This window comes from Lucilia sericata, unplaced genomic scaffold (genome assembly GCF_015586225.1).
Source record: "Lucilia sericata isolate MDLA Ls3-8-SP2 unplaced genomic scaffold, ASM1558622v1 Contig000154F_arrow, whole genome shotgun sequence".
NCBI classification, from domain to species: domain Eukaryota; kingdom Metazoa; phylum Arthropoda; class Insecta; order Diptera; family Calliphoridae; genus Lucilia; species Lucilia sericata.
This window is the reverse complement of record NW_023994185.1, coordinates 558,070-575,000: the sequence shown is the minus strand read 5'-3', so window position 1 is coordinate 575,000 and position 16,931 is coordinate 558,070. Positions and strand designations below refer to the sequence as shown.

The window sequence follows — 16,931 nt, the reverse complement described above, 5'->3', positions numbered from 1 at the left end:
ATATCGGGTGGTTGGGCTGATTCGGCTGTGGGTAATAAGTTAAAGTAGGTATCAAGAGGATTTTACTAAAACAAATTTGCTACGCATAATCTTATATCAATTATAAAACATTTAAATTTCAGATCCAAGAAGGGATCTTTTGAAGAGTAAGTTATGTTTTTTTATATTTTGAAATGAATCTATATTTATGTATGTGTATATCGTTACCCAGTGATCGTTTTGGCTTAAAGTCCTCCGCTAATAATTCACCAACTGATGATATACCCATTATACCAGATTTGGATGACATTAAAGATGACATGTTAATGAGTGAAATTGCCGAACCACCTTCGTAAGTGCACCAATATAATTACGAAATTGAAAAAATAATTAAAAAAATAAATATTTTTAGAGTTGCAGTTAATCGTGTGGTTACTTTGAAGGAATTAAATTCAGATTTATTGGCTCAGAATGCATTTTCGGCCATAGAAGATGTTGACTTATCAATTTTAACGAAATGCTTGCAACCTCAAGAATCTTTAGATGAAGCTGATGAGGTGTGGGAATGGGAAAAACTTTTTACGGATGTAGTGGCGGAAATAAATGCAGACAAGCCACTGGAAAATAAAATGAAAAATTTAGAATTAAGACCAGATGAACTGCCTAAACCAAATAATGATTAACTAGAGAGACATTCACTGTAATTAGCTACATAACTTATTTATGTTTTTTTTATTAAATACTTAATTACATTATATTAGGCTTTTAAGTTACAATATTTAAAGTAAATACATATCGTCTACTTAGTTTAGAAAGGTCAATATTTTGTTTAAATTAATTTGCGGTTTTAATAAATTTTCATTTACCTTCTGGACAGTTTTCAAAGAAGTCAGTAAGTCCAAATTAATGTGACGATAGTTATATTAAAAAAAATCCCAAAAAATGATCACAATAAAATAGATTATAGTAATCAACTATAGTCTAACATCCACTGGTGTGGCCGCGGGTACTGGCGAATCATTATTGTTAATGCCGCCACTAGTGGTGGTAACAGTGGCATCTTTCTCCAGCAAAACTTTTGTAGTTTTTCGTCATCTATTAGACCATATTCGTCGGTGTAACCCATCAGCATGCAAACCATTGGCGACTCGAATACCAAAATATATTGGCAGGTTTTGGGCTCCAAGAGGTACATGGAAACAGCCGTAGGATTCATTGAACCCAAGCCGCTGCAAGTCAACTTGACATCAACTTCTCGCGGCAAACCGGTACGATCACATTTCGAACCTTTTTCATAATGATGCCAAATAGAAGATGATTGCTCTTGTGGCCTCTTATCTGGATTCATTTGTATCCACTGACGATGAGCCTGGGTATCAAAGTGGCCTAAAAATAGTTCAGTTTCCGACTTTTTATCTTTGTGAAATTGTCGTACATAGTTGCCATAGCAAAATTCATATTTCCACCAACCAGATCCCTGTAAAAAGGAAATTCTTGTAATAAATAAAATAGTTCTTCTCCCTAATATCAACTCCTTCTTACCCCAGTCAAACATGTTGTGCCCTTAATAAATTCCAAAAGTGGTGATATGTCAGAGACAACCGGCGACGTAGGCGGCTGCTTAACTACAGTACTTTCACCGGTTGTGCCTTCTTGTGGCATTATTAAACCATTACCACGTTCCTTGATTAAACTAAATACCAATTTATCAACATCATCACCTAAACGATTCATAAAAACAAACCGTTGTTCGTCATTAGTTTTTTGCACCAGTGTAGAGGCAGCGTCATTACCTTCTTTTGACATAGGTAAATCATCGAATGACAATTGCATATCGCTCAATTCTTGTCGCAGCATACTCAAAGGCTTATTAGGCTCTGTGGGAGAATTGTAGCATTTAATGGGAACCTCCTTATACTCCTCCGGATGGAAAGCCAAGAAGGCACATAGAGCGGATGTTAGAATTATGGCTTCATAATTACACGATGAGGTCTCTTTGAATGAATAGATTTCATTTTTGCCATGAGGATAACAGACATAACGCAAAACAGTGGTACGTGGAGCATTTATTATATCACAAATTGTGCCTCCTGTTAGTACCATTTCAAAGTAAGGATAATTTATGTTGTCGATTTTGGTTGTTTTATATTTGATAGGGCCGGCTTTGCTCTTTTCTTTCCCATTCCTCTTCCATTTTCTTAAAATCTTCATCATTCCTTTTGCCCAAATAGTATTCCTGAAATTTAACAGCTTTGCCCTCGCGTTCTTCATGATATTGGCGTACATGATAGCCATGGCAAATTTCATACGACCAGTAGGCCTCAATGCGGTAGGAACAACTGGGTTTAGTAAACATGGGAGTAAGCAAAATAAGGGGATCTAAAATATTTTACATTATACTTTTAGTTAGGCAAGAAAAGTGTTTTTCTAAAAATTACTCACTTATATTTCCTTTATTGTAGATTTCCTCTTCTTTTGCTTCCTGGACATTGGGTATGACACAATCATACTTTTCATGTTCATGGGTATAAAATGTACGCACATGTTCTTTGAGTTCCTATTTTTTTTTTGTAATCATTAATAATAATTAAAGTTATTAGAGATTTTCATCTTTCAAATAGGTACTTACAGGATTTTTATCGAAATCTGGAACATCAAAATCAATTTTGTACAAGATTGTATCGTCAAAGTCTTTGGCATCGTGCGCTTTGGCTAATAAATTGTAATTAGTGACTAATAGCAGCCATGTTAGCAAATGTATTAAATATCCTTTTTCCAACATTGTATCAGACAAATAAATTAATTTTAATCATTAATTTATTTGATTTTTCTTTTGCAGTTCTATTGTTTTTCGGCTACGTGTTTTTTTCCTCTTCGATAGATTTATTGTCAAATGTCAAACGCTATTGTGAATTATTTGTTTTGGTTTTTGTTATTGTACTGTATAAACTAATTAAGAATCAGCTGTTTTGTTTTTGCTGAGTCTCAACAAAAAATCATTTTTTTTTTAATTTTGCACGAATATTATGAAAATCAAATAAATATTTTAACTTAAAGCATGAAACTACCTAAATTAAAAAATAAATTTAGGTAGAGGGATTTACGTTTACATTAAGAGCGGGTTTTTTGAGTTGGCAATTAAATGCCAATTAATAATCGGATTAGTTAATCTAAAAATAAATGTAATCTAATGTTAATCCCCTTTTGAATGTTTTATACAAAAGAAGAAGACAATTGTAAGAGCGGGTTTTTGAGATGGCAATGAAATGTCAATTAAAAATCAAATTAGTTAATCAAAAAATAAATTTAATCTTATGTTAATCCTCTTTGATGTTTTTGAATGCAAGATTAAACTTCGCAGTTTTGCCATACAAAACAACAGAAAACGTCACTGTTATCAAAACAAAGCATATTTTATAAAAAAGAAGAAGACAATAATAATTTATACTAATCAATAAATAGAACATTTTAATGTTTATAAATAGAAAAATAGTATTAATTTTTTTGCATCAGCTGTTTGTTTACACTTTTGCATTTCGTGCTTAAGTTTAAACCACCTCCATTGGGCGCTTAAACTTGCAAACAAAATTAACTAATTGAGTACTCAAAAACATCTTTCGAGGATTAATTTTAATTTAATCGCTAATCTTTCACCTAAAGATTGGCCCTAAGTGTATTATGAAAATTGACGAAAATAAATTAATCAATAAATAAACATTTTAATGTTTAATTTTATAAAAATTGTATTAATTTTTTGGCATCAGATGGTTACACTTTTACATTTCATGCCCACGTTTAAACCACCTCCACTGAGCGCATAAACTAGCAAACAAAATTAATTGAGTAGGTATGTAAAAATTCCCGGATTAATTTTAATTTAATCGCTTATCGTTTATATAAAGATTGACTCTAAGGATATTTATAAAGAATATCTTTGTGATATTAGTGTTTATAAATGCATTTTTGAGCTTGAAGTCATTTTCTCAAGTGGACTTTGTATGGGGCTAGGGTCAAATGAGGCCGATCATAACAAACATTATATAAAACTATGTATGTATGTTAGAAACAACTTCTCATAAATTTGCCTTTAAAATATTTGAATTGTTTAAAAATCTCTTGTATTTGCTGAGATATCGTCCGTTGAAATTTTTGCTGTAAAATAAAGGCAATACCTATATTTTATTTTTTGGAACTTATAGTTGTATATCGAAACCTTTATTTTAAAGTCGACTGAATGGACTTTTCGACGGCACAACAAATTTGATTAATAAAGATGTCTTGCACTGTTATAATGCTCAAAAAAACGGTGGTTTTCAGTTTCTGGACTGGATATCCGGAAAACCTGCTGTGATCGAGATATTTTGAAACCAGATTCTGATTCTGCGTTGCTCAATCCGAAGTCTCTGGGTTTCGACTCTTTTCACATTTTGTTGATCTATGGTATCTTAAATAACTTTCCGATGACATAACAGATAAATATGGCAAAACAGTTTTTTTCAATCTATGACACGCTATTTGGAAACCTGATGCAATGGAGATATTTTGAGACCAAATTTGGATTTTGCTCAATCTGAAGTATACTTTGGTCTCTGGGTTTCGACAATTTTTAAATTTGTTGATCTGTGTTATTTAAGAAAATTATCACGTTCAATATGGCGTAATTTTATCACTTCCTACAATTATTAATTTTTCTAAAATCTTATAATAAAAATTAAAACGTTGTAATACGAATTTAGTCACGTAGCTAAAACGTTTGTTTGCTAAATATTGTAAATACTAGAACAAAAACAAACAAACACTCTATAGAAATCAATAAATATTTAATTAATATACATACCTACATACAAACATATTAAAAAAATTTTGATATACAAAATGTTTTTTTTTTTTAATAAAATGTGTTTAATATTTAACAAGACGCAATTAAAACAATTCGAGAGTAGAGAGTAAGAGAGACAGAATTTGTTTATTTCTATATACAAACAAATATAAAGGTCTTCGACAGGTTTATTAAACTACGTTAATTTAAATATTAAAAAGAAAATGCTAAACTTGCAATAAATTTAGCTGATATAAAAATGTTTACATTCATACCTACAAATTTATGTACCTAGTCTAGAATGTTATTGTAGGACTAAGACGTACCAGTTGTCTGTTGGAAACAAATATTGACTTATTAATGGAATATTTTCGATAGACAAATAAATATCTCCTCTCATTTAATTAAGTATGACCATGTGATTAGTGTTCATAAATTTTCTTAAGTCGGTTAATTTCTGATAATTTTTTCGAGTATATTTTGAACTACACATCAGGTTTTTAAGATATCATGTCCTAAAGTTTGAAAAATTCGTTTTATGCCATATTTGAGATGTAACAGCGCGAAGATACCTTTATTTATAAAGTACATACATATGTTATATAAAATAAAGAGTAACTTTTGTTATATCTCCTTATATCTTCGATATATCTTAATCCAAAGCTACTTTTAATTCAAACAAATTCAAGAACTTTAACCGGTGATATCTCAGCAAATACAATAGACTTTTAAACAATTCAAAAATTATTTTATGGAAAAATTATAACATGGAACAACGGAAATTTGATTTTTAGCATAAATGAATATTGTTTTTTTTTTTATTGCAAAACACCTTTTAAAAACTTGCATGTAAACTTTTTAAAATTTTATTACTATATATTATTAAAACAATAAATAAAAAAAAAAAAATAAACTGCCTCAAGGTAAAATCATAAACAAATACTAAAATAAACTTTAATGTGTAGAAAATAGAAGTATACAAAAAAAATAAAAAATAGCCGCTTTTTACATTTTGTTTTTATTCTTATCTTCTAAATAAACAAAAAAAATTATAAAGAACTATAAATATTTTTTTACGTATTATGTATTTGTTTATAAGTATGTATGTACACAATATTATTTCTTGTTTATAAACTTTATAAATAAAATACATGTGTCCATGTGGAAGATTTTTGCGAATAAACAAATGTGTTATGTCGGGTAAAACACGTAGACCAATTTGGCATACAAATTTACGTTTTTCATTAATTTTTTAGTTGTTTACGATATAGAATTATATGGTATATTATATAATTTTCAACAGCTTTCAAAACTTTTTCGAAATTTCGATTTTTTTTTTTTTAAGAATTTTGTTGACTCAGTGTTTCTTTGGGAATATTTTCGGATAATACCTTAAAAGGGGATTGGAGGATAATTTCATAGGCCAACAAATTTTTAAACCAGAGACCTAATCCGAATCTGGCATTCATTACATCAGGTTTTCCAGATATCCCATGTGAAGTGAGAAAAAAAGTTTTTTTTTTGAGATATTTTAGACCTTTATTTATAAGATTCTTAATGTCATCTGAATGTCCAATATGTCGATTTTAAAATAATTTTTAGCTCTACTATATTTTCTTTCATCTTCCAGATATCTTAACCTATAGCATGGAATAACCATACATTTACAAAAATGCATTTTTACTTCATTTAACATTAGTCTTTGCTGAGTTATCGTCCGTTAAACTTTTTGCTGTAAAATAAAGGCAATACCTATATTTTAAAGTGGTTTCAAACGTAAAGTTATCTCGGAGAATGGAAAAGATATAATAGTCGTTAAAACCTTTATTGTAAAGTGGATAGATTGGACATTCAGATGAATACAGTTATAAAGTCTCAAATATGGTCTAAAACGGGCTTTCTCCAAAGTTCATGACACGATAGCTTGAAAATCTGAATGTGATTCGGATTCAGCGCTACTCTATCCTCCTTGCCTTTGTCTCTGAGTTTCGACTTTTTAAAATTTTATGTTATTGACAGAACTCTGAAGAATTAAATAATTTCTTAAAATAAGAAATTTTTATCAAATAATATTTCACTAATCTTGAAAAAAACTGATTTTCTATAAAAAGATTGAAACAGGATCAATAATTTTTCGATCCTCATGAATCATATTATGATAGAAATCGATAATCATTTGTCATTTGTCAAAAATCTAACGCGTTTTGTGTGTGAATTTTTCCAGCAACTGTCAAAAAGCAAAATACGTTTTCCTCGCAATTTTTAGTGGACTATTCGGATATGAAAGTTATGGCCTATTTATGTCGAGACATATAGAAATTGCTTTCATAATCATGGGTTTTTGGGTTTGGACGGATTCGTTAGATTCGGTTCTTATAATAGTTTTAAACTCTATCAGAAGTAAATTTTATAATAAAATTTCAAATCAATAAGAATTAAAGAAACTGGTCACCCCATTCGAACATTTTACAGAAACAACAAATTAGGGTTCTATAAATCGACTTTCGAATAATCGAACAATCGACTTTTTGTCGAAAAAAGTCGAAAAGTCGAAGTCGACTATTTTGTTCCAAAAAAGTCGATAACTCGTCTATCGTCTATGAAAAAAGTCGAAAAGTCGACTTTGTAAATAAAAGTCGAAAAAAGTCGAAAAGTCGGAAAGTCGAAAAAAGTCGAAAAGTCGAAAAAAGTCGATAAGTCGAAGAAAGTCGAAAAGTCGAAAAAAGTCGGAAAAAGTCGAAAAGTCGGAAAAAGTCGAAAAAAAAAGTCGAAAAGTCGAAAATAGTCGAAAATTTTAAAAAAGTGGAAAAGAGGTCAAAAACTCTAAAATGGTCGGAAAAACTCGAAAAAAGTAAAAAATAGTCGAAAAAAGTCGAAAAAAAAGTCGAAATAAGTCGAAAATAGTCAAAAAGTCGTAAAAAAATCGAAAAGTCGAAAAGTCGGAAAAAGTCGAAAAGTTGAAAAAAGTCGGAAAAAGTCGAAAAAGGTCGAAAGTCGAAAAAAGTCGAAAAGTCGAAAAAAGTCGAAAAAAGTCGAAAAGTCGAAAAAAAGTCGAAAAAAGTCGAAAAAAGTCGAAAAAGTCGAAAAGTCGAAAAAAGTCGGAAAAAGTCGAAAAGTCGGAAAAAGTCGAAAAGTAGAAAAGTCGACCATTTATAAAATACTAAAAGTCGAAAAGTCTAAAAGTCGACTTTTAAATAAATGAAAAAGGTCGAAAAGTCGAAAAATCGACTTTTCATAAAATGGAAAAAGTCGAAAGGTCGAAAAGTCGACTTTTAACTAAATGCAAAAAGTCGAAAAGTCGAAAAGTCGACTTTTCGTTTCAACTATAGAACCCTACAACAAATTGGTTTTTATTATGAGTCATATGGTTTTGCAAGTCTTTGTCTAGTAGTAGTGGCAACACCTTTTTAAAACAAATCAACCAAGAAAGTTTATTTTACTCAATCTTTACAAGTTTTTATTAATTTAAAATAAACTAGGAAATATTAATAAAATATAATGATTTCTACCAGTACTTCAGACTTTATTAAAATCAATATAACAAATTCCAAGACGGATAATATTGCATTTGATATTAAATTTCCGAAATCAATGACAGTTGGTGAACTAAAGAATAAATTGCAAATTATTACTGGTGGTAATGCCGGCACAATGGTGGTTGAACTAATGAAAGGTGACCAATTAATGACGTCACTCGCAGACGATTCCATGATGTTGGGTGCATTGCCCATAGAACCAGGCATGAGATTTCATGTCAAAGATAACTTCTGTTGGGATTTAAGTGATGAACCGGTGGAAAAGTTTGTTTTGGCCGAGTCAGAATATGATCAGAAAGAAAATACGGTTAGAAGTTTCCTGAAACGCAACCGCATGGGCAAGTACAACGAAGAGGAACAACAACGAGAAGACGCCAAACGCAAGGAGAAGGAAGAACTGGAAAAACAGAAGGCTGCTTTATGCACAGTAGGTTCGCGCTGTCAGGTTACAGTTAAAGGTTGTCCCACCCGTCGTGGCACAATCATGTACAATGGGCCTTTGGAGGGTAAATCTGCTATATTTATCGGAGTTAAATATGATGAACCATTAGGCAAGAATGATGGTTCAGTGCAGGGTCATCGCTATTTTACTTGTCCACCCAATTACGGTGGCTTTGTTTCGCCACTTGCCGTAGAAGTTGGTGATTTTCCTGAGGAAGATTTTAACTTAGAAGATGAAATCTAAATCCATGGTATAGATCTATATGAAAATCTTTGGAGACACAAAATAAATCTCAGTTGATAGAAATATGCATACATACTATACTTGTCGTATAGAATACTTTTTTGTTATAATAAAAGAAGAAACAAAAAAAGGAAACGTAATTACGAATGACCTCTTTTATTCTTCAGCTGCTTCATAATTAGTAGATAAGATTTTAATTTAGTATATAAATACTGATATTATTAATAATTAATTATTTAAAATAATAATAAATTTAAAATTAACTTACAAAGTATTTCGCAATTTTTATAAAAGTCTTTTTGAATTTAAAACTTATGTTTCTTTTAGTTTTAAATATTTTATAAAAAAATAAATTTACTCATCACCTAATGCATTTCAAAATTAACGTTGTTTAAATGTATGACTATATTTTATGTCTACTTATTAAGGGTAACTATTGGAATAGAGAAATCGGTATTTTTAAGACACTCAGAATGAAACACACTTTGCTATTATCTGATTGTAATCAGAAAATATTCGACTTATTTCGAAATTAATCGAAACGTTATTTACTGGTTGTATCATGGTTTTAAATATTTTATAAAAAAATAAATTTACTCATCACCTAATGCATTTCAAAATTAACGTTGTTTAAATGTATGATTATATTTTATGTACTTATTAACGGTCACTATTGGAATAGAGAAACTGGTATTTTTAAGACACTCAGAATAGAAAACACTGCTATTATCTGATTTTAATCAGAAAATATAATTGTCTTACCTATTTCGAAATTAATCGAAACATTATTTAATGTAAAACAATTTCGAATTAATCATTAATGTAAGAAATTGTGAAAATCGGTCCACATTAAACCCTAGCCTTTAGTAGATTACCGTCAGAAAATGACTTACATATGTTCAGAAATTAAGTATAAATTTAGTGAATGAATTAGTGATGAATTACGGCACAAATACATTTTAGAAGCGTTTTCGACGAGTTGAGCCTAGGCACCATTCAAAAATCGCTTGAATTTGAGATTGAATTGTTAAAAAAAATCTATGAAATCCTGTAGAATTTATTACATTTTATTGTTGTTGTAACTGAGGCACACGTGTTGTTGAGAACGGTTTGACACAAGATCCGGTAGAGGGCATCTTGCAAGCAACTTAATCTTCGTAGATTTGTAGTTAATCCTCGTAGATTTGTAGTTAATCTTCGTAGATTTGTAGTTAATATTGATATGATAGATAGATAGATAGATAGATAGATAGATAGATAGATAGATAGATAGATAGATAGATAGATAGATAGATAGATAGATAGATAGATAGATAGATAGATAGATAGATAGATAGATAGATAGATAGATAGATAGATAGATAGATAGATAGATAGATAGATAGATAGATAGATAGATAGATAGATAGATAGATAGATAGATAGATAGATAGATAGATAGATAGATAGATAGATAGATAGATAGATAGATAGATAGATAGATAGATAGATAGATAGATAGATAGATAGATAGATAGATAGATAGATAGATAGGTAGATAGATAGATAGATAGATAGATAGATAGATAGATAGATAGATAGATAGATAGATAGATAGATAGATAGATAGATAGATAGATAGATAGATAGATAGATAGATAGATAGATAGATAGATAGATATATAGAAAGATAGATAGATAGATAGATAGATAGATAGATAGATAGATAGATAGATAGATAGATAGATAGATAGAAAGTTCTTCCCCTTCATCATTGGCACCTACGGAGAATAAATAAGGCGCCTTTTTCTGATCCTTGTCGACCTGCGTACTGGAATATTAGACCGCTGTGATGAAGAGGATCCAGGGTTCCCATCATGTGTAGTTGCTGCTTCTAATTTTGGTTGGATTGGCTGAACTTCCTTTCCTGGACTTTGGTTGGCTAGTTCACTACCAGTATGGCACTCACTTCCTTCCGTTGTTGTTGTTCTTGAATATGAGCTGAGTTGGGTTGGTGTGAAGTAGTTCAAGTCGCTTCCAGACACTTCACTCCTGCCTTGTGGTGACATTTGAATAGAGGAAAATCTTCTAATACCTGGATCTTGAATGCTGGTTTGTGTCTTGGGTGTTGTTCTGCTAGTAACATCGCCTTCATCAGGAACACCAGTATTCCTTATTTGGTCTATATGACGTTTAACACGTTTACCTTTATAGTCCACTTCGTAATGCAAGTCACCTAAGCGTGTTAACATAGTGCCAAACAACCACTTTTCCATTCGTGGATTTCCAGACAAAAACTGTACCCTTGCGCCTTTATCAATTGTTCTATACGTTGGTGTGAATTGCATGTATTGCTTTTCCATAACTGAGGTTGGAATGTCCGTAGGGTAGACGATATCCAATCGAGTACGAATAGTACGGCCTAAAAACAATTGTGAAGGGGACTGACCCGTTGTTGAGTGTGGGGCTTTTCGATATTGTCTGAGAAATTCATTGAGGTTTTCCTGAAGAGTGCGTCTGGTTGTGCCCATATTCTTTAAGGCATCCTTAACGGTCTGCACGTATCTTTCCACCTGTCCGTTGCTTGATGGATGGTAAGGAGCTGTTCGTTTGTGATACTTAACACCAACAATGCCGAGATAATTTCTGAATTCGGCGGAAGTAAAGCAAGTTCCGTTGTCAGAAACAATGGTAACGGGAACCCCGTAAGCAGCAAAAAGCTCATCAAGCACATTTACCGTCGCTGCAGTGCTGACTGAGTTAGTAATCTTCACCTCGACCCACTTACTGAAAGCATCAGTAATTATTAGCAACATTGCGCCTTCAAAAGGACCGGCGTAGTCAACATGGATACGCTCCCAGGGTCCTTTGGGATATTCCCAGTGGTGTTGGCGAAACTTGGCTGGGTTGTGGGCATTACGAGCGCAGTCAGCACATTTTCGAGCAATGTTCTCTATATCAGCATCGATGCCAGGCCAATACACAAATGATCTCGCCAGCCCTTTCATCTTAACGACACCCAGGTGTGCAGTATGCAGGTCGTCCAGTATTCGTCCACGAAGGCTGTCGGGAATTACAACTCTGTGATCATAAGTAAGGCAGCCAGTAGTGAGTTTGTAATTAGTTTCAGGTTCTCTGAATCCATATTGTTTCAAATTCTTTCCTTCTTCAAGTAAGCGTAAAATATGTCCCAAGTGCTCATCTTTAGATGTCTCACGAACAACTAATTGGTTTCTTACGGGAAGTTGTCTTATCTGGTTGATCATAAAATTATCGAAGCCATCGTAATCCCACTTTGGTGTTGTATTGGGATCATGAGTCTGGATTTGTAATATTGTGTCGTTGCGGATTGCTCTAGAACAATAATCCGCATTAATATTGGCCTTGGTATTTCTAAATTCAATATCAAAATTTGATAAAAAATCTGCATAATTTGACATCCTGCTGATGCATAATACTGGTAACGATTTGTGAGGGTGTAATATCTGGGACAAAGGCTTGTGGTCGGTGACTAAAGTCCAATGTCGTGCATACAAGTACAAGAAAAACTTCTGGACAGCCCAAACGATGGCCAGGGCCTCTTTATCCATTTGGGGGTACTTCTGTTCCGTGGGTGTTAAAGTGCGGCTTGCATACGCCACTGGTCTTTCCAGTTTGTTGGCAACTCGCTGTGACAAAACAGCACCTAGGCCAGTTTTGCTCGCATCCGTAGCCAAAACAAGAGGTAGGCTCGGATCATACGGCATAAGCACTTGAGGTGATATTAAAGCTTTTTTAATATCTTGATATGCATCCTCTGCTGCATCCGTCCAGATAAATTCATCATTCAAAAGTACATCTCGGAGCGGCCGATCTCTAGTGGACAAGTTTGGGATAAATGCACTGTAATACGTAGCCTTGCCCAAAAACAGTTGAAGCTCCTCTACATTCGTGGGTTTGGGTGCATCTCTAACCGCCTCAATATGTTTATCCGATTTATGAATGCCGTTAGAATCAATTTTGTGTCCAAGAAACTCAACAGCGGGAGCCGCAAATACACATTTACTACGGTTAAGGCGCAGTCCTTGTTCCCGTAGTCGGTCTAGTGTTGTCTGAAGGGCAAGAAGCATAGCATCAAAATCGACAGCGTAAATTAACATGTCATCAAAAAAATTACATACATTCGCAACGCCCTGTAACACCGTTTCCATTCGTCGCTGCCATATGGCAGGGATATTTGCCGCACCGTATACGGCCCTGGTAGGACGAATGAGTCCATGTGTTGGCGTATTAAGTGTCAAGGCGTGACTAAATTCTCTATCTATTGGTAAGTGGGAATACGCATCAGTAATGTCAAGATGACAGAAAATTTTGGCCCCACTCATTTTGTTAAACAGATGTTCAGCACGGGGAATTGGGTATTCGTCTATAATTATCCTCGGATTCAGTGTGGGTTTATAATTGCCCGTGACTCTAATCTTACCGTTCTTCCTGGTGACGACATGTGTGGTCGATGCCCATTCCGAGAATTCAACGCGTTCATAAAACCCAGATGCTATTTTGGAATCGATTTCGGCAGCATAGGATTCACGCAGTGCAATTGGTATTTCCCTCGCTTTTGAGAATACCGGTGTAATATCAGGTTTAAAATGGCATTTTATGGGTGGTCCGACTAATTTACCTGCTGTTTCGCCAAAGACATCGTCATATGAATTCAAAATCTGCTGAAGAGTTTCATTCTGAGTAGAAGTCAATGATGGCGTGGCTACTTTTATAGTATTTACCTGATCCGATGTCGAAAATAGTTTCCTAAAATCGATTTCCTCCGTAAACTGTGAAATCCACTCCCTTCCAAACAGGGAGTCGAATTTGCCATCAACTACATAAACATTAAGTCTGCGAGTTGTTGCACCCACCTTGACGTTCACTGGTGCCCGACCCAAGCATTGTATCTTGTGACCCGTGTAGCTGCAAAAATTTCTATCCGTCCTCCGCAGACGACCAGTAGCTTTAATTTGCTGATATTCAATCTTGCTTATCATTCCGCATGGAGCACCGGTGTCCAATTCCATTTGGATGGCGGTACCATTTATAGTTGTACTTATCATTCTCTTACATGTTTTCACGTCATTTAATTTATGAATACTCTCCACGAAGTCTATTTCAGTTTCGGGCTCCTCGGTCAGTTGAGATGTTTTCGAATTACACACTCTAGAAATGTGGCCTGTCTTTCCACAACTATAACACGTAGCATTCAAAAATTTACATCCTTTCCTTTGATGCTGGCCACCACAACCATAACAAACCGTATTCGACCCCTTCTGTTCATTAGTATCTCTCTTGATACGATTGTCACCTTGTCTCATATTAGGGGCGTGCTTTCTCTCGTTCCTTCGTTGTGAAAAAGTACCTACTTTATTCGTGAGGTCAGCAGATTGGGGTAATGTTACTGATGTTTTCATGTCAGTTGTCGTCTGATGAGATGATTCCAAAGCGTGAGCAATTTCGTATGCCTCTCTAAACGTAGAAGGTTTCTTCGCAATGATCTCATCACAAATGGGTTGTGATTTCAATCCCACTAAAAATTGTTCAATCAACATTCTGTCAAGGAATTCCGCATACTCACAGAATGATGTTGCCTGTTTAAGCCTCAAAGCAAAATTTGCCATCGTTTCACCATTTTCCTGCAACGTTCGTCGGAACTTAATGCTTTCTGCGTACTTATTCTTCTCAGCATCGAAATGTGATATCAATGCGTTCTTTAACTCACTGTATGTAGCGTTATCAGGAGATCGTGGGCTCATCAGCACTTTCAAAGCGTTATTCAATTCGGCACCAATATTCACTCTGGCATAATTCGCGTATTCTTCTTCAGGAATCTTGCTTAATTTTAAAGCCCATTCGAGTCTGGTAAAATAATCACATACTGTAATTTCGTCTGTAGATCTATACTCCGAGAAAGAAAATGGTGGTGGCTTTGGATTCGTAGAAATTTGTTGATGTGGGACACTGTTCAATACCGCCTGTGTTGCCTGTTGTACTGCCTGCCGGATAGCATCTGCAATCACATTCGTCAACGGTTCAATTTGTTCAGGATTCATGGTCACTGTGGAATTCGCATTTAGAATCCCACTTCTGACACCACTTTTTAAATATAAAGTCTTGGTTACAACAAAAACAAACTAAAGTACGTTTTATTCAAAAGTTAAAAGTAGAATGATAAAACAAGAATTAACATGAATGAAAATGAACATAAGAAAAAATGAATGAATGCAAAATAATGTTGTCAATGTATAAAATAAATCGCCAATTCAGTGTCAAATACACAACAGAAAGATAGATAGATAGATAGATAGATAGATAGATAGATAGATAGATAGATAGATAGATAGATAGATAGATAGATAGATAGATAGATAGATAGATAGATAGATAGATAGATAGATAGATAGATAGATAGATAGATAGATAGATAGATAGATAGATAGATAGATAGATAGATAGATAGCTAGATAGATAGATAGATAGAATAGATAGATAGATAGATAGATAGATAGATAGATAGATAGATAGATAGATAGATAGATAGATAGATAGATAGATAGATAGATAGATAGATAGATAGATAGATAGATAGATAGATAGATAGATAGATAGATAGATAGATAGATAGATAGATAGATAGATAGATAGATAGATAGATAGATAGATACATAGATGATAGATAGATAGATAGATAGATAGATAGATAGATAGATAGATAGCAATAGATAGATAGATAGATAGATAGATAGATAGATAGATAGATAGATAGATAGATAGATAGATAGATAGATAGATAGATAGATAGATAGATAGATAGATATAGATAGATATAGATAGATAGATAGATAGATAGATAGATAGATATAGATAGATAGATAGATAGATAGAGATAGATAGATAGATAGATATATAGATAGATAGATAGATAGATAGATAGATAGATAGATAGATAGATAGATAGATAGATAGATAGATAGATAGATAGATAGATAGATAGATAGATATAGATAGATAGATAGACATAGATAGATAGATAGATAGATAGATAGATAGATATAGATAGATAGATAGATAGATAGATAGATAGATAGATAGATAGATGATAGATAGATAGAAGATATAGAGATAGATAGATAGATAGATAGATAGATAGATAGATAGATAGATAGATAGATAGATAGATAGATAGTAGATAGATAGATATAGATAGATAGATAGATAGATAGATAGATAGATAGATAGATAGATAGATAGATAGATAGATAGATAGATAGATAGATAGATAGATAGATAGATAGATAGATAGATAGATAGATAGATAGATAGATAGATAGATAGATAGATAGATAGATAGATAGATAGATAGATAGATAGATAGATAGATAGATAGATAGATAGATAGATAGATAGATAGATAGATAGATAGATAGATAGATAGATAGATAGATAGATAGATAGATAGATAGATAGATAGATAGATAGATAGATAGATAGATAGATAGATAGATAGATAGATAGATAGATAGATAGATAGATAGATAGATAGAAGATAGATAGATAGATAGATAGATAGATAGATAGATAGATAGATAGATAGATAGATAGATAGATAGATAGATAGATAGATAGATAGATAGATAGATAGATAGATAGATAGATAGATAGATAGATAGATAGATAGATAGATAGATAGATAGATAGATAGATAGATAGATAGATAGATAGATAGATAGATAGATAGATAGATAGATAGATAGATAGATAGATAGATAGATAGATAGATAGATAGATAGATAGATAGATAGATAGATAGATAGATAGATAGATAGATAGATAGATAGATAGATAGATAGATAGATAGATAGATAGATAGATAGATAGTAGATAGATAGATAGATAGATAGATAGA

General features: G+C 32.7%; 4 protein-coding genes across 6 annotated transcripts in view; 2 read left to right on the top strand and 2 right to left on the bottom strand.

Annotated features, from left to right (window-relative positions):
- Nucleotides 1-800, top strand: part of LOC119601287 (intraflagellar transport protein 43 homolog) — a 1,389-nt gene extending 589 nt beyond the window's left edge. Inside the window, exons 2-5 of the mRNA XM_037952114.1 lie at nt 1-44; nt 123-146; nt 212-331; nt 392-800. The exon at nt 1-44 is cut by the window's left edge and continues 285 nt beyond it. Of these exons, the coding sequence (XP_037808042.1) occupies nt 1-44; nt 123-146; nt 212-331; nt 392-662 (459 nt within the window). The 3' untranslated portion in view covers nt 663-800. The remainder of the gene's footprint in view (nt 45-122; nt 147-211; nt 332-391) is intronic.
- On the bottom strand, nt 674-2,910 carry LOC119601286 (endoplasmic reticulum lectin 1). Its single transcript, XM_037952113.1, is given in 5 exon segments — nt 674-1,456; nt 1,522-2,154; nt 2,156-2,358; nt 2,422-2,536; nt 2,609-2,910. Coding segments are annotated over 5 exon segments (1,611 nt in total). The 5' UTR covers nt 2,762-2,910; the 3' UTR covers nt 674-949.
- Nucleotides 2,911-8,178: 5,268 nt separating this feature from the next.
- Nucleotides 8,179-9,156, top strand: LOC119601302 (tubulin-folding cofactor B). Its single transcript, XM_037952139.1, has one exon. The coding sequence runs from the start codon at nt 8,297-8,299 to the stop codon at nt 9,017-9,019; it is 723 nt and encodes a 240-aa protein (XP_037808067.1). The 5' UTR covers nt 8,179-8,296; the 3' UTR covers nt 9,020-9,156.
- A 1,485-nt stretch (nt 9,157-10,641) lies between these two features.
- LOC119601312 (uncharacterized protein K02A2.6-like) lies at nt 10,642-15,228 on the bottom strand. 3 transcript variants are annotated; one of them, XM_037952155.1, is made up of 2 exons: nt 13,159-15,228; nt 10,642-13,089 (listed from the first exon to the last, which is right to left on the bottom strand). In XM_037952155.1, exons 1-2 carry the CDS (start codon nt 15,076-15,078, stop codon nt 10,780-10,782), a joined length of 4,230 nt encoding a protein of 1,409 aa, XP_037808083.1. In that variant the 5' UTR covers nt 15,079-15,228; the 3' UTR covers nt 10,642-10,779. The 3 variants fall into 3 exon arrangements, with proteins under 3 accessions (XP_037808083.1, XP_037808081.1, XP_037808082.1); XM_037952153.1 differs by having other exon boundaries at nt 10,642-13,701; nt 13,762-15,228; XM_037952154.1 differs by having other exon boundaries at nt 10,642-13,698; nt 13,762-15,228.
- Nucleotides 15,229-16,931: the final 1,703 nt, after the last annotated feature.